Source organism: Micropterus salmoides, unplaced genomic scaffold (genome assembly GCF_014851395.1).
Source record: "Micropterus salmoides isolate LMB-PRFRI ecotype aquatic unplaced genomic scaffold, ASM1485139v1 Ms_hic_scaffold_1650, whole genome shotgun sequence".
Lineage (NCBI taxonomy): Eukaryota > Metazoa > Chordata > Actinopteri > Centrarchiformes > Centrarchidae > Micropterus > Micropterus salmoides.
In genome coordinates, this window is record NW_024040764.1 from 1 (window position 1) to 23,837 (window position 23,837).

Here is a 23,837-nt window from a genome sequence, read left to right on the forward strand (position 1 = left end):
CTCTCTCTCTCTCTCTCTCTCTCTGTCTCCCATTTTTCTTTTCAGTTCGTTTTCTTAGCGTGAATGTTTAGGTAACAATGTTGCCAAAGCCAAACTTCATATATAAACAATAAAAATTCACATTTGATTTTCTGGAGCCACTGACGCCAACAAATCCCAGAGTGCACCATTAAAGTTGAGGCATCCACCGACGAAGCTTGGCTAAAACTTGATCCATCACATCTGTAGTTTCAAGTTAAAGTGATTATAAGATGTCTAATAATATCAGCAAGTACTGATACTGGTACCGACTGACAACCATAGCTTAAAACTAAATCTAACGTATGTCCACGCTGACGTGTAGTTCAGACACAAGTTGTGTGAAACTAAAAGACTCAATGACATTTAAAAGGTATGTAACTAATGGCTTATCATCACAAACAAATATGGATAACCAGCAACAATCAAAACCACAGAAGGTTGATTTAGTAAAACCGGCAACTTAAAACTAGAATAAGGATCACAGTTTAAAATGTGATTATATTTAAAGTGAAGATGTCATTCTTTAGGTTTACTTCTTGATCAGTTAAAGTCTGAGGGTAAATATCTGATTGTTGTGCGGCAATTTGGCATTTATGAGAGACAGTAGATCTAAATCTGTAATGAAATAATCTACTGTGCTACTGCCAAGAGCGATCTCTCTGACGGTCTGTTGGTGTTTCAGGAGGAGCAGAAGTTGAAGCTGCCAAGGAGAGACGGTCAGGAGTCTGTGAGGACCATTCAGCTCAGAGACTCAGCCACTGCTCAGGTAAATCCAGGTGTTCATGTGTTTAATAACATGTTAACAGTTTATTATACTGTTTTTATCAGTGGAGTCTGGTGGCTTTGAACAAAGCAATACAGGAGATAGACCTCAGTATACCATAACTTTATATAAACCTCAGTATACCATAACTTTATATACCTCAGTATACCATAACTTTATATAAACCTCATTATACCATAACTTTATAAACCTCAGTATACCATAACTTTATATAAACCTCAGTATACCTTAACTTTATATAAACCTCAGTATACCATAACTTTATATAAACCTCAGTATACCATAACTTTATATAAACCTCAGTATACCATAACTTTATATAAACCTCAGTATACCATAACTTTATATAAACCTCAGTATACCATAACTTTATATAGACCTCAGTATACCATAACTTTATATAAACCTCAGTATACCTTAACTTATATAAACCTCAGTATACCATAACTTTATATAAACCTCAGTATACCTTAACTTTATATAAACCTCAGTATACCTTAACTTTATATAAACCTCAGTATACCATAACTTTATATAAACCTCAGTATACCTTAACTTTATAAACCTCAGTATACCATAACTTTATATAGACCTCAGTATACCATAACTTTATATAAACCTCAGTATACCTTAACTTTATATAAACCTCAGTATACCTTAACTTTATATAGACCTCAGTATACCATAACTTTATATAACCTCAGTATACCTTAACTTTATAAACCTCAGTATACCTTAACTTTATATAAACCTCAGTATACCTTAACTTTATATAAACCTCAGTATACCATAACTTTATATAGACCTCAGTATACCTTAACTTTATATAGACCTCAGTATACCTTAACTTTATATAAACCTCAGTATACCTTAACTTTATATAGACCTCAGTATACCATAACTTTATATAAACCTCAGTATACCTTAACTTTATATAAACCTCAGTATACCTTAACTTTATATAAACCTCAGTATACCTTAACTTTATATAAACCTCAGTATACCATAACTTTATATAGACCTCAGTATACCTTAACTTTATATAGACCTCAGTATACCATAACTTTATATAGACCTCAGTATACCTTAACTTTATATAGACCTCAGTATACCATAACTTTATATAAACCTCAGTATACCATAACTTTATATAGACCTCAGTATACCATAACTTTATATAAACCTCAGTATACCTTAACTTTATATAGACCTCAGTATACCATAACTTTATATAGACCTCAGTATACCATAACTTTATATAAACCTCAGTATACCTTAACTTTATATAAACCTCAGTATACCTTAACTTTATAAACCTCAGTATACCTTAACTTTATATAAACCTCAGTATACCTTAACTTTATATAGACCTCAGTATACCATAACTTTATATAGACCTCAGTATACCTTAACTTTATATAAACCTCAGTATACCTTAACTTTATATAAACCTCAGTATACCTTAACTTTATATAGACCTCAGTATACCATAACTTTATATAAACCTCAGTATACCTTAACTTTATATAAACCTCAGTATACCTTAACTTTATATAACCTCAGTATACCATAACTTTATATAAACCTCAGTATACCTTAACTTTATATAAACCTCAGTATACCTTAACTTTATATAAACCTCAGTATACCATAACTTTATATAGACCTCAGTATACCTTAACTTTATATAAATCTCAGTATACCTTAACTTTATATAAACCTCAGTATACCATAACTTTATATAGACCTCAGTATACCTTAACTTTATTGATATAGACCTCATTATACCATAACTTTATATAAACCTCAGTATACCATAACTTTATATAGACCTCAGTATACCATAACTTTATATAGACCTCAGTATACCATAACTTTATATAGACCTCAGTATACCATAACTTTATATAAACCTCAGTATACCTTAACTTTATATAGACCTCAGTATACCATAACTTTATATAGACCTCAGTATACCATAACTTTATATAGACCTCAGTATACCATAACTTTATATAAACCTCAGTATACCTTAACTTTATATAAACCTCAGTATACCTTAACTTTATTGATATAGACCTCAGTATACCTTAACTTTATTGATATAGACCTCAGTATACCTTAACTTTATATAGCGCTCAGTATACCTTAACTTTATATAGACCTCAGTATACCTTAACTTTATGGATATAGACCTCAGTATACCATAACTTTATATAAATCTCAGTATACCTTAACTTTATATAAACCTCAGTATACCATAACTTTATATAGACCTCAGTATACCTTAACTTTATATAGACCTCAGTATACCATAACTTTATATAAACCTCAGTATACCATAACTTTATATAGACCTCAGTATACCATAACTTTATATAAACCTCAGTATACCTTAACTTTATATAGACCTCAGTATACCATAACTTTATATAGACCTCAGTATACCATAACTTTATATAAACCTCAGTATACCTTAACTTTATATAAACCTCAGTATACCTTAACTTTATATAAACCTCAGTATACCTTAACTTTATATAAACCTCAGTATACCTTAACTTTATATAGACCTCAGTATACCATAACTTTATATAGACCTCAGTATACCTTAACTTTATATAAACCTCAGTATACCTTAACTTTATATAAACCTCAGTATACCTTAACTTATATAGACCTCAGTATACCATAACTTTATATAAACCTCAGTATACCTTAACTTTATATAAACCTCAGTATACCTTAACTTTATATAAACCTCAGTATACCATAACTTTATATAAACCTCAGTATACCTTAACTTTATATAAACCTCAGTATACCTTAACTTTATATAAACCTCAGTATACCATAACTTTATATAGACCTCAGTATACCTTAACTTTATATAAATCTCAGTATACCTTAACTTTATAAAACCTCAGTATACCATAACTTTATATAGACCTCAGTATACCTTAACTTTATTGATATAGACCTCATTATACCATAACTTTATATAAACCTCAGTATACCATAACTTTATATAGACCTCAGTATACCATAACTTTATATAGACCTCAGTATACCATAACTTTATATAGACCTCAGTATACCATAACTTTATATAAACCTCAGTATACCTTAACTTTATATAAACCTCAGTATACCTTAACTTTATTGATATAGACCTCAGTATACCTTAACTTTATTGATATAGACCTCAGTATACCTTAACTTTATATAGCGCTCAGTATACCTTAACTTTATTGATATAGACCTCAGTATACCTTAACTTTATGGATATAGACCTCAGTATACCATAACTTTATATAAATCTCAGTATACCTTAACTTTATATAAACCTCAGTATACCATAACTTTATATAGACCTCAGTATACCATAACTTTATATAAACCTCAGTATACCTTAACTTTATATAAACCTCAGTATACCTTAACTTTATTGATATAGACCTCAGTATACCTTAACTTTATTGATATAGACCTCAGTATACCTTAACTTTATATAGCGCTCAGTATACCTTAACTTTATTGATATAGACCTCAGTATACCTTAACTTTATGGATATAGACCTCAGTATACCATAACTTTATATAAATCTCAGTATACCTTAACTTTATATAAACCTCAGTATACCATAACTTTATATAGACCTCAGTATACCTTAACTTTATTGATATAGACCTCAGTATACCATAACTTTATATAAACCTCAGTATACCATAACTTTATATAGACCTCAGTATACCATAACTTTATATAGACCTCAGTATACCATAACTTTATATAGACCTCAGTATACCATAACTTTATATAAACCTCAGTATACCTTAACTTTATATAAACCTCAGTATACCTTAACTTTATTGATATAGACCTCAGTATACCTTAACTTTATTGATATAGACCTCAGTATACCTTAACTTTATGTAGCGCTCAGTATACCTTAACTTTATTGATATAGACCTCAGTATACCTTAACTTTATGGATATAGACCTCCAATATTTTTTAATTGTTAGGTAATTAAATGGCTCCAGCTGTTGTGACTTTTTAATCCATGAAGCTTTTATATTAGAGTCTAGAAAAGACATTTTAAAACTGACGTCTTGGTGTGGTCTGTGGACCGAGCAGGAGAAACACTACTGAGCATGTGCAGTGGGACACAGCTCTGAAGTTAGAAAACTGTTTATTCGCTCAGCGATTAGTTTACACTAATGTGAGTGGACGCCATCTTTAACCACTTACTATAATATCTGTATGTGTGTGTGTGCTCAGTTAATGTTTCTGTGTGTGCCCGTTGCCTTACCTGGTTACCATGGTTACTTACAGAAGCTGCAGGCGGCCATATCAGATGCTCAGGTGGCGCAGCAGCAGCACCGTATGGTGAGACAGAAGTCGCAGCGCTTCCTCAAACTGAACAACAACCAGTGAGGTCACTTCCTGTCAGCACTCCTGCTGGTTTATATCTTACACTGCATCTTAAATGTGGGACTGTTCCTTTAAGAGACAACACTGCTGATCTGTCACATGATTCACCTGGGCCATCACAGCTCACCTGAAATACTGAGGTTTTATTTAAACTCAGTTTAGGCTTTATTTTATTTTATTTTAATTCAAATTAATCACCACAGTTCAAATTCTGCTGTATTATTTGATTAATTTAGGTACACGCTTCAGTGTTATTACACATAAACTTGCAGATATTTTTATGAGAGAACGATGGAGAAACAAAAACTGGTTCATGTTCTGTGTTTCTCCCCTGAAATATTGAAATGTGTTGTGGGTTTGATTCCCACCGGAGGCTCTTATTTTGAAGTCGTGTACCCTTCAGCACATGGCTGCTGGAGCCATGAGGTTGTTGTTTGAACTTCAGCTCGGTCAGCAGGACCTACTCTGAAAACATCAATGACTTCTGTCGCTAAAGAATGAAAGTCGAACATCAGCTGTTAAATTAATGTTGAATCTGATAACAGAGCTGCAGCTAAAAATGTACCAAAGCTCAGTGATTTCTCATTATCTGTCGAAAACCTCCTGATGAATATAAATGTGGTGGTCTCTTGAGTTATTCTGAAGGTTTATATTTTAGTCTTCAGTTTCAGGATGCTGGGTATTTTCGTCCCTGCTGTTTGCCTGAAGGTTGCACTGTCGCATTTTGAATATGAAGCCATAAAATCATGTTGCACTAAACAAATATTTTACAATAATCAGTTTGTTGATGGTATGAATGTTTCATGTTGTTCAACTTTAAAGAAACAAACACATGAAGATCTGAAAATAGTAATCCAACAAGTTAATTACATCTTATAAACTCAGAAGAGAATAAAATAAAAGTCTGAGATTACTCAGAATTCCAATTTGAATTGACTGTGTAATCCATAAATTCCCAAATTCATGATTCAGTTTGATTCATCTTAGTTCAAGTTTTTTATGTTTAAAAATTAAAGAACAATAAAATTCCTTCTTTTTCTTTCACTGATCAATAAATCAGTGAGTTTCACATCGTCCTGTGTTTACTGTTTGAAGAACAGTTTACTTGTGAACTTTAAATCAGTTTGATTGCTGAGTGAGATGAGGAAATATTTGTATTATCTTTGCTGTAACCAAGTGTTGGTCTTCATGTTGATTTGTGAGAAGTTGAACTTTAAGTTTGAAGTAAAAAGAAAACGTTCTGTAACCTGAATCATGTAAAGATGTAATAACGTCTGCTGGACTGTTTGTTTAAGAGTGGACTTTGTGATCAGAGTGAGACATCACCTGCTGTATTCACAAAACATCTTTGGAATAAACCATCATCTCTGCTGTTATTGATTGTTTTGATTTACTGATGAGCTGATTGGACATTAACTGTTGATGTAGATTGTCTCTGTGTTGTTGAGGTTGTGACTCAGGAACCACGTACTTCTACTCTGAACGCCTGTCGAGGCTTTGACAGGGTCACATCAGCACTGACGGTAACAGGCACACGTCTAACAGAAGGTCAAATGAGCAGCTCCCTGAAGTGATACTGTGTACTGCACATATACTGTACTACACTGTATACTGTGTACTACACTGTATACTGTGTACTACACTGTATACTGTGTACTACACATATACTGTACTACACAGTATACTGTGTACTACACATATACTGTACTACACTGTATACTGTGTACTACACTGTATACTGTGTACTACACTGTATACTGTACTACACATATACTGTACTACACTGTATACTGTGTACTACACATACTGTACTACACTGTATACTGTGTACTACACATACTGTACTACACATACTGTACTACACTGTATACTGTGTACTACACATACTGTACTACACTGTATACTGTGTACTACACTGTATACTGTGTACTACACTGTATACTGTGTACTACACATATACTGTACTACACTGTATACTATGTACTACACATATACTGTACTACACTGTATACTGTGTACTATACTGTATACTATGTACTACACTGTATACTACTCTGTATACTGCGTACTATTCTGTATACTGTGTACTATTCTGTATACTGTGTACTACTCTGTATACTGTGTACTATACTGTGTACTACTCTGTATACTGTGTACTATACTGTGTACTACACCGTATACTGTGTACTACTCTGTATACTATGTACTACACATATACTATGTACTACCCTGTGTACTACTCTGTATACTGCGTACTACACATACTATGTACTACCCTGTGTACTACTCTGTATACTGTGTACTACTCTGTATGCTGTGTGCTATACTGTATACTACTCTGTATGCTGTGTGCTATACTGTATACTACACCGTATACTGCGTACTACTCTGTATACTGTGTACTATACTGTATACTATGTACTACACTGTATACTACACTGTATGCGGTTTACTACTCTGAATACTGCGTACTATTCTGTATACTGTGTACTACTCTGTATAATGTATACTACAGTGTATACTGCGTACTACTCTGTATACTGTGTACTACAGTACACTCGCAGTCATGGTTCTGTAACAGGGAGAACACTGTGCGCAGTCAGCCTTTAAGGCGGCTGATGGTTCTGTAACAGTGAGAACACTGTGCGCAGTCATGGTTCTGTAACAGGGAGAACACTGTGCGCAGTCAGCCTTTAAGGCGGCTGGTGGTTCTGTAACAGTGAGAACACTGTGCGCAGTCATGGTTCTGTAACAGGGAGAACACTGTGCGCAGTCAGCCTTTAAGGCGGCTGATGGTTCTGTAACAGGGAGAACACTGTGCGCAGTCAGCCTTTATGGCGGCTGATGGTTCTGTAACAGGGAGAACACTGTGCGCAGTCAGCCTTTAAGGCGGCTAATGGTTCTGTAACAGTGAGAACACTGTGCGCAGTCATGGTTCTGTAACAGGGAGAACACTGTGCGCAGTCAGCCTTTAAGGCGGCTGATGGTTCTGTAACAGTGAGAACACTCTGCGCATTCAGCCTTTATGGCGGCTGATGGTTCTGTAACAGTGAGAACACTGTGCGCAGTCAGCCTTTATGGCGGCTGATGGTTCTGTGACAGTGAGAACACTGTGCGCAGTCATGGTTCTGTAACAGTGAGAACACTCTGCGCAGTCAGCCTTTAAGGCGGCTGATGGTTCTGTAACAGGGAGAACACTGTGCGCAGTCATGGTTCTGTAACAGTGAGAACACTGTGCGCAGTCAGCCTTTATGGCGGCTGATGGTTCTGTGACAGTGAGACCACTCTGCGCATTCAGCCTTTAAGGCGGCTGATGGTTCTGTAACAGGGAGAACACTGTGCGCAGTCAGCCTTTAAGGCGGCTGATGGTTCTGTAACAGTGAGACCACTCTGCGCATTCAGCCTTTATGGCGGCTGATGGTTCTGTAACAGGGAGAACACTGTGCGCAGTCAGCCTTTAAGGCGGCTGATGGTTCTGTGACAGTGAGACCACTCTGCGCATTCAGCCTTTATGGCGGCTGATGGTTCTGTAACAGGGAGACCACTCTGCGCAGTCAGCCTTTAAGGCGGCTGATGGTTCTGTAACAGGGAGAACACTGTGCGCAGTCATGGTTCTGTAACAGGGAGAACACTGTGCGCATTCAGCCTTTATGGCGGCTGATGGTTCTGTAACAGGGAGAACACTGTGCGCAGTCAGCCTTTATGGCGGCTGATGGTTCTGTAACAGGGAGAACACTGTGCGCAGTGAGCCTTTAAGGCGGCTGATGGTTCTGTAACAGGGAGAACACTGTGCTCAGTCATGGTTCTGTAACAGGGAGAACACTGTGCGCAGTCAGCCTTTAAGGCGGCTGATGGTTCTGTAACAGTGAGAACACTGTGCGCAGTCAGCCTTTATGGCGGCTGATGGTTCTGTAACAGGGAGAACACTGTGCGCAGTCAGCCTTTATGGCGGCTGATGGTTCTGTGACAGGGAGAACACTGTGCGCATTCAGCCTTTAAGGCGGCTGATGGTTCTGTAACAGTGAGAACACTGTGCGCATCAGCCTTTAAGGCGGCTGATGGTTCTGTGACAGTGAGACCACTCTGCGCATTCAGCCTTTATGGCGGCTGATGGTTCTGTAACAGGGAGAACACTGTGCGCAGTCAGCCTTTATGGCGGCTGATGGTTCTGTGACAGTGAGAACACTGTGCGCAGTCATGGTTCTGTAACAGTGAGAACACTCTGCGCAGTCAGCCTTTAAGGCGGCTGATGGTTCTGTAACAGGGAGAACACTGTGCGCAGTCAGCCTTTATGGCGGCTGATGGTTCTGTAACAGGGAGAACACTGTGCGCAGTCAGCCTTTATGGCGGCTGATGGTTCTGTGACAGTGAGAACACTCTGCGCATTCAGCCTTTAAGGCGGCTGATGGTTCTGTAACAGGGAGAACACTGTGCGCAGTCAGCCTTTAAGGCGGCTGATGGTTCTGTGACAGTGAGACCACTCTGCGCATTCAGCCTTTATGGCGGCTGATGGTTCTGTAACAGGGAGACCACTCTGCGCATTCAGCCTTTATGGTGGCTGATGGTTCTGTGACAGTGAGAACACTGTGCGCAGTCATGGTTCTGTAACAGTGAGAACACTCTGCGCAGTCAGCCTTTAAGGCGGCTGATGGTTCTGTAACAGGGAGAACACTGTGCGCAGTCATGGTTCTGTAACAGTGAGAACACTGTGCGCAGTCAGCCTTTATGGCGGCTGATGGTTCTGTGACAGTGAGACCACTCTGCGCATTCAGCCTTTAAGGCGGCTGATGGTTCTGTAACAGGGAGAACACTGTGCGCAGTCAGCCTTTAAGGCGGCTGATGGTTCTGTAACAGTGAGACCACTCTGCGCATTCAGCCTTTATGGCGGCTGATGGTTCTGTAACAGGGAGAACACTGTGCGCAGTCAGCCTTTATGGCGGCTGATGGTTCTGTGACAGTGAGACCACTCTGCGCATTCAGCCTTTATGGCGGCTGATGGTTCTGTAACAGGGAGACCACTCTGCGCAGTCAGCCTTTAAGGCGGCTGATGGTTCTGTAACAGGGAGAACACTGTGCGCAGTCATGGTTCTGTAACAGGGAGAACACTGTGCGCATTCAGCCTTTATGGCGGCTGATGGTTCTGTAACAGGGAGAACACTGTGCGCAGTCAGCCTTTATGGCGGCTGATGGTTCTGTAACAGGGAGAACACTGTGCGCAGTCAGCCTTTAAGGCGGCTGATGGTTCTGTGACAGGGAGAACACTGTGCGCAGTCATGGTTCTGTAACAGGGAGAACACTGTGCGCAGTCAGCCTTTAAGGTGGCTGATGGTTCTGTAACAGTGAGAACACTGTGCGCAGTCAGCCTTTAAGGCGGCTGATGGTTCTGTAACAGTGAGACCACTGTGCGCATTCAGCCTTTAAGGCGGCTGATGGTTCTGTAACAGGGAGAACACTGTGCGCAGTCAGCCTTTATGGCGGCTGATGGTTCTGTGACAGTGAGAACACTGTGCGCAGTCATGGTTCTGTAACAGTGAGAACACTGTGCGCAGTCAGCCTTTATGGCGGCTGATGGTTCTGTAACAGGGAGAACACTGTGCGCAGTCAGCCTTTAAGGCGGCTGATGGTTCTGTAACAGTGAGACCACTCTGCGCATTCAGCCTTTAAGGCGGCTGATGGTTCTGTAACAGGGAGAACACTGTGCGCAGTCAGCCTTTATGGCGGCTGATGGTTCTGTAACAGGCAGACCACTCTGCGCAGTCAGCCTTTAAGGCGGCTGATGGTTCTGTAACAGGGAGAACACTGTGCGCAGTCAGCCTTTAAGGCGGCTGATGGTTCTGTAACAGTGAGACCACTCTGCGCATTCAGCCTTTATGGCGGCTGATGGTTCTGTGACAGGGAGAACACTGTGCGCATTCAGCCTTTATGGCGGCTGATGGTTCTGTAACAGGGAGAACACTGTGCGCAGTCAGCCTTTAAGGCGGCTGATGGTTCTGTAACAGTGAGACCACTCTGCGCATTCAGCCTTTATGGCGGCTGATGGTTCTGTAACAGGGAGAACACTGTGCGCAGTCAGCCTTTATGGCGGCTGATGGTTCTGTGACAGTGAGACCACTCTGCGCATTCAGCCTTTATGGCGGCTGATGGTTCTGTAACAGGGAGACCACTCTGCGCAGTCAGCCTTTAAGGCGGCTGATGGTTCTGTAACAGGGAGAACACTGTGCGCAGTCATGGTTCTGTAACAGGGAGAACACTGTGCGCATTCAGCCTTTATGGCGGCTGATGGTTCTGTAACAGGGAGAACACTGTGCGCAGTCAGCCTTTATGGCGGCTGATGGTTCTGTAACAGGGAGAACACTGTGCGCAGTCAGCCTTTAAGGCGGCTGATGGTTCTGTGACAGGGAGAACACTGTGCGCAGTCATGGTTCTGTAACAGGGAGAACACTGTGCGCAGTCAGCCTTTAAGGTGGCTGATGGTTCTGTAACAGTGAGAACACTGTGCGCAGTCAGCCTTTAAGGCGGCTGATGGTTCTGTAACAGTGAGACCACTGTGCGCATTCAGCCTTTAAGGCGGCTGATGGTTCTGTAACAGGGAGAACACTGTGCGCAGTCAGCCTTTATGGCGGCTGATGGTTCTGTGACAGTGAGAACACTGTGCGCAGTCATGGTTCTGTAACAGTGAGAACACTGTGCGCAGTCAGCCTTTATGGCGGCTGATGGTTCTGTAACAGGGAGAACACTGTGCGCAGTCAGCCTTTAAGGCGGCTGATGGTTCTGTAACAGTGAGACCACTCTGCGCATTCAGCCTTTAAGGCGGCTGATGGTTCTGTAACAGGGAGAACACTGTGCGCAGTCAGCCTTTATGGCGGCTGATGGTTCTGTAACAGGCAGACCACTCTGCGCAGTCAGCCTTTAAGGCGGCTGATGGTTCTGTAACAGGGAGAACACTGTGCGCAGTCAGCCTTTAAGGCGGCTGATGGTTCTGTAACAGTGAGACCACTCTGCGCATTCAGCCTTTATGGCGGCTGATGGTTCTGTGACAGGGAGAACACTGTGCGCATTCAGCCTTTATGGCGGCTGATGGTTCTGTAACAGGGACAACACTGTGCGCAGTCAGCCTTTATGGCGGCTGATGGTTCTGTAACAGGGAGAACACTGTGCGCAGTCATGGTTCTGTAACAGGGAGAACACTGTGCGCAGTCAGCCTTTATGGCGGCTGATGGTTCTGTGACAGGGAGAACACTGTGCGCAGTCATGGTTCTGTAACAGGGAGACCACTGTGCGCAGTCAGCCTTTATGGCGGCTGATGGTTCTGTAACAGGGAGAACACTGTGAATTCAGCATTTAAAAGCTAAACAACAGTAAATACGCAGAAACGCAGCTACAGAGGGACAGTGGAGTTCTTTATGTTCAGACTGTTGAATCTGAGCTGCTGCGTTTGTTGAAGGAAACTTTAAAACTTTCTCAGGACGTTCTGCAGCGTCTGTCTCTGGTTTCCAAGCTGATGATGTCCCTGGGAAGTGAACTCTGAATGATTCGACTGAGGATCTGCTGAGGTCTCCTACAGACCACATCCTGTGATCTGCCCAGGTGAAGGTTCAGCTTCCTCTCAGATTAAACTCATCTCAGGCTCCGCTCATCCTGTCTCCACGGAAACACACTCTCTGATTGATGGTTTCCTTGACAACAGTTTGATGACTTCCTGTTCCTGCACAGCTGAAACAGGAAGTGAATCATCACCAGTTTTATCTGTTACTAATGAGTGAAGGTCAGTTTGAACAAAGGAGGAGACGCTTGATGACGACTGATGGGGATGATTTTTAGGTTAGGAGCAGGTAGTGGTAGTCAGGCCGAGTGCAAATTGAAGCTCCTTACCATCACAATACTTCTTATTAACTGTGCCGTTAATGCGGCTCTGTGAAAGAACGGTCAGGTTTCGACCTTTGTGGCACAGTCCACAGATTTCCTGTCTGTTAGTCTTCGTCTTGATAACCAGGATTTCCCTCTTGTCCCTGTTATACTGTAAAATATGACTAGACGTCCAGGAATCCGTGTCCTTGATACATTCTGATAGCATGTCAATAGGGCCCAGATCATCCGGGGACACGGGAAGAAATAACTGGCTGTCACCAGCATGATTGTGGCTTCACACATTGTGATTTTTGAGAAGTTGGCCGAGAGGCAACAAGTGGAATGGTATGGTATGATGAAAACTAGTCCAGTTCTGACCCAGAGAGGCAGACCCGCCTCTCAAGTCTCCACATTAAAACATCGTGATGGAAAGTGCACTTAGGTCCAACAATACAAACGTAGAAACCACCACTGTCACCGTTTACTCTGATATCAATGATGAGCAGCGCTGTTTCTGGACTGTGGCCGGGGCGAAGATCCTGTATGTTGTGGTTGTCAGGTGATCCGTTAACTGCCTGTGCAGGACGTTTAGTTTAGAAACAGAAGGTTAGAGATTGGTCAGTAGTTACTGATGAGTCTAAAGTGGGCTTCTTTAGAAGTGAAGACTGGGAGAAATGTTTACAGTGCTTAAAATATCCTTCGATAAAGGAAAAGGAGGTGAGGATGGGATGAAGGGACTCCACATCACCATCAGCACTGACTGGTGAAAATGTGTTAAAATAGTAGTGAACAGATGAGGAGGAGGAGCAGGCGTGACTTCTGCTGATTTTAGCTCTGTTGTGAAAGAAGGCTGAAAGATCTTCACGCTTAATCAGCTGGACTTTAAGTTCTGGAGTCTGGACAAAAAGAGGCCCTGAACCCTTTGCTTTATCATTAATCCACCCGTTAGCCAAGGACTTTGATTTTGCCTGGAGCAATATCATCTCAAACCTGGATCCAGTTCGATGCTGAGAGACACCACAGGCCTCCCGTTGGTTGTCTGGCTCTCTAGAATCATAGGTTTCAGTCTTAGCTACATGAATATTACACTGAAATGGATGTTTCTGTGAACACCTGCCAGGGAAACAGGATTTACATCTGAAGAAGTGTTGACAACATTTGGTCTATTAGCACAGATGTGCACATTTCATCCAGATCCTGTTATTAGATGATGCTGGAACTCTCCAGTCTCTTCTTTATTAATTGCAGCTGCCAAAAAGAAGAGTGATGTTGCTCCGGGGCAGGGCCACCTCCAGCATATCGTACTCCGCAGGAGCTGGCCTTGGACCTGAACAAGGAGGGAAGAAGAAGACAGACTTTATTATTCCCCCAAGAAGAATAGAGGGTGGAAGAGCATCTGAATCCACGCCGCCACAAACGGAGGCTACATGAAACTAAGATGAGCAGAAAGATGCAAGTGGAGCTGCCATAATTAAGACGATGACTGATGCCTTCTCCGCCAACAGAGAGCTTCAACTTGAAATTAAATATACAAATGATGTGACTTGTTTGTCTTATTTTTCTGTCCTCAGGAAGAGAGGGTTATGTCACAACCTGGATTTGATCAGCCCAAACGTCATCTCTACAGGTGCATCTCAGAACATTTGAATATTCATTTTCTTCAGTAATTTAAAGTTAAACTTAAAGTTAAATTTCCAAATGTTCTAGATTCTTTATTTGTTTTAATCTTGATGATCGCGTCTTACAGCTAGTGGAAATCTCAAACTATTAGAATAAAGAATGTGTGATACAGAAATACGGACCTTCTGAAGAGCTTACCAGTTCTGATAATCGCCAAGATTAAAACAAAAAAGAAAATTTCACTTTGTGTAATGAACCTAAAATATATGAAAGTCTGGATCTGTGGTTGCGGGTCACCTGCTGCCCCCGTGTTCCTGCCCGAAACCAGGTTAGGTTATTATATTATATATATATTTTATAAGGTTATTATAGTTTTGGATTTTGTATTAGTTTTATTACGTTTTAACTTTTGTTTTCAATTTCAGTTTAATTAGTTTTTAACGTGGGTTTGCTGGTTTAGTTTTTAGTTTTGGAAAATTCTTAGTTTTAGTTTAGTTTTCATTAGTGTTAGTTTTAGTCTTTGTCGCTGTGCGATGCCAAGCTCAGCTCAGTTTAGTTCAGTCCAGTTTAGTTTATTCACAAAACATTAAAATACACACAAGTACAATCATTAGAAGTAATGCAACGGACAACCTTTTGTAAGCTATCTGAAGCTTGTACGTAGCGGCTGACATGCAGTAAATATAATGACCAGCAGACAAGTTAACCCAGCGCAAGGGGAGCTCACAGTCAATGTCGGCTACTAGGACCAAGTTTATCCCACATGCAGGATGAGCTCTAAGACCATCAGAACAAAACAAGGAAAAGAAAACCACCACGACACCGACTCACTACCTGAAACCCAGACTAAACAACTCTGTACAGTTGTTGCATTCATATTATTTTGTACACGTGTAGCTTATGTATAAAATTATAAAAAACATGTTCAAATCCCACCAACTACCAGCCGATCCCTACCTGGGTCTCCCCGGCGGAGTTAGCCTCCCCCTAACGTTACATGGGGCTCTTACAGGGGCAGGGGGTGCAGGCAGGAGAGCAGGTTGACTAAGGGGCAACCTGCTCTCCTGCCTGAGCCACAGCCGCCCTTTATTATAGCTTTATACTGATTATTTCAACTAGATAAATAAATACAACTAGTTACCGAGCGGTAAAATGATGCTTTGTCTCTGCACCTCCAAATGGTTTTAGAAATACATTTCTGCTGTCATTTTTTGAAACGGTGCAGTTCCCTTTTTCTGTAGCTATGAAAGAAAAACAGACAGAGATAAAGAAAATAAAAGTAAAAGTAAATTCTTAGGAGTGATACCTCTGATGAAACAAAACAGCTCTGACCTGAAACATTTTTTAAATCAGAGATTTAAACCCTGAACCTTGAACTTCCTGTGTTAAATGCATGATGGGAAATGAATTGAGGGAAATGAACAGCGGGAAATGTCACCTGAGATATGAGACAGGATGGCTGGAGGTTCAGCTGAGAGTCAAACTAACAGTCACCGTGTGAGAAAACTGGTTCGCCTCCCCTGCTTCACCGTGTGACCTCTCAGTCCTCGGGGTTCAGACGGCTCTGCTTGGTCCTGCTGGTTTACACAGACTACGTCTTCATGAGGCCGACTAAAACGCTGGTTTCTAGCGTGCAGACTCGACCTGCGGACGCAAACCAGGGGTATTGCTTCTATGTCGAGCATTTGCTTTCTATGTCCAGATAGTTTTACACGTTCTGACAGGAGGTGTTCTGGATTGTTTCATATGATATCACGTAGCAGGAACATCAGGTGTCACTGAGATTATAAACACATACTGTAAAAGTCAGTGTGAGTGTTTGGGGGTATATATGATATTGTTCTGAGAAGGAGCATGATTTGTAGCTGTGTTTGATCTGAGGGCTGGATGAATAGGTTTTCAGTGTCGGGAGGAGATGGCCACCCCCGTTAAAGAAGCTGTGCGTGAGAATACTGGCACATTAATGATAGAGGAAGACATTTCCAGAAAATATAAAACCCTGTTGGTAACACAGAGGGAGGAAATATCATCACCTTTCACTTCAAACAGGCGAACACACACCTGGAGGATAAAACACACCTGTAATCTGGTTGATCAACATGTTGTACTGCGGGGAAGTGATGAGGAACGGACGGACACTGAAGGACGGAAAACAGGACCGGAGGGCACTGAAAGACTTGATGGAACGTCTCTCTTTGTACTACGGAGCCCCTGAGGGTCACGGCGAGAACATTTTTGAGGACTGCTTTAGCATTACCTCTGATGGTCTCACCTGTGCATGCTCCCTCCTGCGTTTGCCTGTGTATAAATGTTCTGTTCAGACTCTGTCTGGTTAGAGTTGCTTGTTGAAGCTTCTGTTAGTGTTCTGAATTTTTTGGGATCAATCTGTTCTGCTTGGACCTTTCATTCATAGAGTTAAACCTTGTTTTGGACTTTGCTACATGTAAGTCAGGGAATCTTGTTTTGTTCATTTAAACTTCACAAACTGAATCTCTGCCTTTGTGTTTGGGTCCAAAACTCACGCGACCAACATTGACACTTTTATACAGTTTGTAAATTTAATACTATTATCACTCCAGCTTGGCTGAATACTTATTATTTACTGAGAGATGCATATCGGCCAGTCTGCCAGCTAATCAACATTTTAAATTCAATATTTAATCAACAGTCAGTGTCGGTCCATTGCTTTCCATCTTGGTCCAGAGTTGTACCTTGACAGAGAGGCAGATCAAATGAGTCCACAGAGTCCACTGCTGCTGGAAAGGGAGTAGCTGATGAACCTGAACACATTGTGATAGGCCCTGATATCTGGAGTTCACTCAGAGCTGGAAGACCTGAACAGACCACGAGACCCAATGCCCAGCGAGGTTAGCAACACAGACTGCAGAGAGAGGTGGTCTTATGGGAGGCGGCAAGCAAAGGTGAAAAGTAAGGGTTCTCCAAAGAGTCAAATGTTGAAGTACTGAGAGTTTACTTAAGCTAATTACACTGCTCAGAATATTAAGGGAACACTTCAATCACACATCATATCTCAATGAACATTATAGTTCCATATCTTTACTGTACATTGTATAATTCTTGGAGAACAAAATGACGTAAAAACGGTCATTGGAAACCAAAATCACCAACCGACTGAGGGCTGGATTCAAAATCACAAGTAAAAAAACCTGAAACCAGGCTGATCAAAGCTGCATGAGTTTCTTCATGTGTTCGGCCCCCACCTGCCTGTCGGGGTTCCTGATGAGATGGTGGGTGGTGTCCTGGGGGATCTCCTGCCAGACCTGGCTCAGGGCATCTGTGAGCTCCAGGACAGTCTGTAATGTGTGGCCCCCTGCAGCAGGGGGAACCCAGGGCCCACTGCACTGATGCACTGATCAATAATTGCTTCCGCTACCTAACTGGAGAGATTGATAGTTTTTTTTCTATAATATTTTATTAATTTTCAGGAAAAAAGAATAAAGAGAAGAGAGAGGAAAGGGAAAAAGAACACCTGACAATAATCACACCGCACATCTTGGATTACAACATATTCCATGGTCTTAGTTAAGATGGGTACTATAAACAAAACCATCAAAAGGTACGAAAATAAATGAATTCGACACATATAAAATCACATACTCATTTGCACAGTGAGGGTTTTTTTATACAATAGCCAATGTCTATGAGCTCACATTTTAAAGAAATTCAGTACCAGGTCCCAAGTTTTATCAAACTTGTCTCCTCAATCTTCATTATAGAATCTCAGTCTTTCCAGATGTAAAGTGTTTGACAATTCTCCCAGCCACAAATTATATGAAGGCACAGAATCTGTTCAGTTTTTTTGCAATCACCATCCCCAAATAGAATCGCTATTCTTTCAAATTTATTGACGGAAGAAAGCACACTTGTGGCCCCCAAGGCACCAAAGGGCTGGGTACCAAATTCTTACCAAAAGCCTCGGGGAAAAAAATTGAAAAATACACTTCCAATATGAACGAAGTTTACTACATGCCCAGAAAGAACGTACGTCGTTACATACCGATGGGATATCAGGATAAAATTTGTGCAGCTTTTCCTGCGAGTAACAAAGTCTGAGGAGGGTTTTAAAGTGTTTTTTGTTGGATCTGGTGTTAACTGAACACATTTACACGTTATCCTGTTTATTTTTTTATTTTTTAAAACATAATCTGAAAAAAAATTGAAAAAACTTCTATAACTTCTATATTTGGCTTGTAGCTGTGTAAATGAGGCAAATTTTCCCCCAATATACAAATCTTTTGTGTTATAATGCCTTTCTGTTTCCAAGCAGAGAAAACATATCATTTAGGCCAGGTATGAAAGCGTGATTTTCACAAATTGGTGTATCTGTATATACACTTGATATGGAGTTTTATCTGCTCCCATGTGTGCATAGTGCCACTGGATAACTCTGAAGTTTATTTGACTTTACGTTATACTGTGACGATTAAGTGTTCCCTAAATTTATTTGAGCAGCGTACATTACCTGTTGAGCAGTAGCGCTATATCACCGTAGGTAACGCCCGGTTCAAAGTCAGATTCGATGAGCTGATCCACACTGGGTCGCTGGGAGCAGCTGAACGGAAACAGGCGGCTACGGCTCGGGAAGGGTCAGAAGAAAAGGATTACAAGAAAAGACAAAACATGTTGTGAGGTAATGAAAAAATAATCCTCAAAAATCCTCGCTATGACCCTTCAGGGGCTCCGTATTCCTGCTCATCTACTGTCCACAGGTGGCAGCAACAAGCAGTAAATCTGAATCAGAATCAGTTCTGTTGGCCAGGTGTGTGTCACTTACAAGGAAGTGGACTCTTTATGTTGCTCTCAGCGTTACACAGAAACAACTACAACAAGGACAGCAAGCTCGACAAGCTACATATGAACCTACTGTGTATGTGTGTATATATGTACATACATACATATATATGTACAAGAAGCTGAGATAAATATCTGAGTGATGTCTTTGAAGGTTCCCAGTCATTCAGGTCATAGTTATCCAACAAGGTTTAAATCAAGGGCAAATGGACTTGGTTGAAGATACAAGGAGACATTTCGTCCCTCATCTGAGAGACTTCTTCAGTTTGAGTAAATGGGAAACTCAGCTATTTAACCTCTGTGGTCGTTAGTGTTCCTGGTTGCTGTAACGACAGTCGTTACGGTCGTTAGGACTTCCCCTGTCCAAGACTGAACGACCATCGTTGGCATCTTCACCTGAGGCCAATAGGTTACGTTTGTTGAGTTTCCTGGGAAGTGATGAAAGGACAGCATTGTAAGTGGGGGATAAGTGGTGGCGTAGACCCCCTCCCTGTCAATGACGGCTTCTCAACCCTGGTGTAGATGCTTCCTTGACACCTCTTTCAAACCATCCATCTTCTCTGTCTAAAATGTGCACCTGGTGCCTCAAACGAGTGTCCTCTGTCCTTCAGATGTAAGTAGACTGCAGAGTCTTGACCTGAGGAGTTGGCCCTTCTGTGTTGAGCCATGCGTTTGTGTAGTGGTTGTTTAGTCTCCCCAATATACAGGTCTGTGCATTCCTCACTGCATTGGACCGCATACACTAGATTGCTTTTCTTGTGTTTGGGTGTGCGGTCTTTGGGGCGGACCAGCATCTGTCTTAGTGTGTTCTTGGGTTTAAAAAACACAGGGATGTTTGTTTGTTGTGGTGTCCTTCTTCTCCTCCTCCTCTGTAGTTTTGGTCTTCTTCCTGGATTTTGTGGCTGTTTTCACAAAGGTCCATTTAGGGTATCCACAGGCTGTAAGTGCCCCCTTCAGGTGGTTCTCTTACTTCTCTCTGGCTTCTGCACTTGTTGGTATGTGGTCTGCTCTGTGGAGTTAAGGTCCTGGTAGTCCGCTGTGTTTAGGACCACTGTGCATCTTCCTTTGTCCGCCAGTGATGACACTGAGCAAGGATCAAAACATCACTACCAACTGCCTTCCTTTCTTGGATGGTGAGGTTGGAAGGGGGTGCCTTCGAATTAGAAAGGGCTGCCGATACCTTTAGCCTGAGCTGTTCTGTTTTTCCTAATGGCTGATTCTGTAGCTGTGATGAGGTCCACTGTAGGTAGCTGCTGTGGTGTGATGGCAAAGTTTCGTCCTTTGTCCAGAACGTCTTGCTCTGGTTGGGTGAGTTCCCTATCTGACAAGTTTTTCACCCATCTGTTATCCGAGTCATGCGTTGTGGGGTTGATGACCTTTTCCAGTCCTGTACTGGCCATATGTGTTTCCAGTTTGTGGTGTACGTTGTCTGATTCTTTGTTCAGGGCTTTAATGGTGAAATGGATCTGTCTCACTCTTTCATTCAGTAGCTGGTGTTGCACTTTCTCCAGGATTTTACCGGCCTTGTGTCCTTTCACCATGGAGCCTAAGAGTAGGCTGTTGGGTATAAGTGTGTGTTGTCGGCATCTCGGGTTAAATCTTAGGTGGTTTCTGTAGTCTGCAGTTTTCCTGGTTGTTCAGACTTGGCCACAGGTGACTTCTAACAACCATGACGACTGTCTTTACAACAGCCAGGAGCACTAACGAACCAGCGGTATCAATGATCTTGGCCAATGACCACACAGAGGTTAAATAGCTGAGTTTCCCTACCAGTCAGTCAGAACCGAAGACGTCTCTTGGATGAGGGATGAAACGTCTTCTACTGTCTTCAACCAAGTCCATTTCCCCTTAATTTAAACCTTCGTTGGATATCTGAGTGACAGGTTACTTCTTTACGTGAGGCAGGAGGAAATGACAGTGTGCACAGCTTACGTAGATTTGTGTCAGTGATGCTATTTCCATGTGAAACTGTATTTAAACAGTGACAATAAAACTCTGCAGGTCCACCGGGACTGTTTTTGACCCTGTTTCTGCTGTCGGCTGTCTGCAGAGGGGAGGAGCTGGAACCGGGTGTGTCCAGGTGTGTCCAGGTGTGATGGGCTCGCAGTGATGAAACCTGAAGAAGCAGGGTAGCGAAGAGAAGCAGGTGAGGCTGATTACTGACTGACTTGTGAAGCTTTATTTATCATTTAAATCACAGCAGCAGCTTTTCTTAATCAAGAGAAACTTTGTTTAATCAGATCAGACGGCAAACAAAAATAAAAATAACGCCAGCCAACAGCAGTCAACAGAGAATTAATACAACCAGAGCCATAAAAATATTAAAGCTTTAAAATCTCTAAGTGGAATAAATGAGGCCACAGTCCGTCCCTCGACCCTCCGTCACTCGACCTGGACCCTCCATCCCTCAACTCTCCGGCCCTGGTCCCTTCGGCCCTCGTCTCTCTGGCCCTCATCTCAGCCGCCTTCATTGTCCTTCCGTCCCTCGCCCCTCTGGCCCTCGTCTCTACGGCCCTTGTCTCTACGGCCCTCGTCCCTCCGGCCCTCGACCCTCCGGCCCTCGTCTCTACGGCCCTCGTCCCTCCGTCCCTTGACCCTCTGGCCCTCATCTCCAGCCGCCTTCATTGTCCTTCCGTCCCTCGCCCCTCTGGCCCTCGTCTCTACGGCCCTTGTCTCTACGGCCCTCGTCCCTCCGGCCCTCGACCCTCCGGCCCTCGTCTCTACTGCCCTCGTCCCTCCGTCCCTTAACCCTCTGGCCAACGTCCCTCGTCCCAAGCAGCTTCCATGTTGTGCAGAGGCAGGTTATTGGCCGGTAGTTGGATGGGATTGTTCCCTTCTGGGGGTCCTTCATGATCAGGACTGTCCATCCTTGGGTTAACCATTCTGGGTGGGTCCCATCCATCAGCAGTTGGTTCATTTGTGCTGCCAGGCGTTCATGGAGTGCAGTTAGTTTCTTGGATCATGTCAGGGCCTGGTGCTGTCCAGCTCTTCATACCTGCCACTCTTTCTTGGATGTCTGCCGTTGTAATGGTTACTGGATCTTGTTCTGGGAGATTGCTGTGATCTGTTCTTAGATCCACTAGCCACTGAGCATTGCTGTTGTGGGATGCCTCTTTCTCCCATATGTTCTTCCAGTACTGTTCAGTCTCAGCCCTGGGTGGATCTGAGCTTGTGTTATTACCCTGCCACTGAGAGTACACTTTGGATGGTTCGGTTGAGAACATCCGGTTTATTCTCCTGGCTTCTGCTTCTCCCTTGTATCTCTTTAGGCAGGTAGCCAGAGCGGTGAGTCTTTGTTTGTCAGTCTCCATAGCCTCAGGTAATGACAGCTTGTTGTATTTCTTAAGTAGCCCCTTCCTTGCACCTTTCTGTAGCTCTGAGAGCTGACTAACCTCTCTTCATGTTGCCTTGATCTTGGCCTCGAGCCTTCTCCTCCTTGGGGGGTAATGCTCTTTGTGGCTTGTGGTGTTCATCTTAAAGCCCATCATCCCTAGGATCACTGTTGCTGTGGCGTACATCAGCTCATTGGTCTCGGTTATGGCTTTAGTTGGGATAGTATGTAGTGCTGCATTCACATCTTCTAGCAGACTTTCAGAGGGTACTTTGTCACTTAGCCTTGGCAATCTTGGTCATTGTACTTGGGGGTCCAGCTTGGTTATGATCTTCAATCGTAGGTCATTCGCCCTTATGTTGAGGGATTCTGTGCCGTAAGGGCTTGTAGTTATTGGGGCTTGGGACCCAGTCTCTGAGTGGGAATGATAATACATCTCCCGCCGACCTGTCATCCTGGCTCCCCCTTGCCGTAGAATATTTGTTGTACCTCGTCAATCTCTAGTTTGATAGGAGCTGCCGTTTGCGGATGTTCGAACACTGAGCTAAGAGTTGTTTCTTTGTCAGTGTTGATGATGGGTTTTGAAACATCCATATATTCCCATAGTCTCTGCATATAACCCCCTCACCAGGATTGCTTGTATAGTAGCATTGCATCAGATCCATATTTTCTGCTCTAGTCCATGAATGTCTTGTTCCAATAGCCCAACACACACACTTATGTGTTTGTATATATTATGTGTATGTATGTATGTATGTATATATTTAATTTTACACGTTTAAGACACTTTGATCTGTCGCCTGGAGAAACAATAATAATAATAATAAACATAGAAAAGTTTCTGTTGGCAGGACAATGTTTTATTTCTATAAACCATTTAATTCTTTGTACTGTTGTATTTGAAATAGAACCTGACTTTGTAGTATAATTATTATTATTGCATTCTTAAACTGATGGATCAGGTTTTAGATTTGAACCCATTTCT

General features: G+C 42.1%; 1 protein-coding gene, 1 long non-coding RNA gene and 1 pseudogene across 2 annotated transcripts; 1 reads left to right on the forward strand and 2 right to left on the reverse strand.

Annotated features, from left to right (window-relative positions):
• Positions 1–610: 610 nt before the first annotated feature.
• On the forward strand, positions 611–6,617 carry LOC119906515. The gene is made up of 2 exons (XR_005444993.1): positions 611–787; positions 5,143–6,617. It is a non-coding gene; the product is annotated as an uncharacterized LOC119906515 (long non-coding RNA).
• A 315-nt stretch (positions 6,618–6,932) lies between these two features.
• LOC119906513 (dynein heavy chain-like) lies at positions 6,933–18,441 on the reverse strand. The gene is given in 4 exon segments (XM_038723903.1): positions 6,933–7,013; positions 7,226–7,309; positions 17,931–18,040; positions 18,423–18,441. Coding segments are annotated over 4 exon segments (294 nt in total).
• Positions 18,442–19,945: 1,504 nt separating this feature from the next.
• On the reverse strand, positions 19,946–21,062 carry LOC119906514 (annotated as a pseudogene).
• Between the last annotated feature and the right edge of the window lie 2,775 nt (positions 21,063–23,837).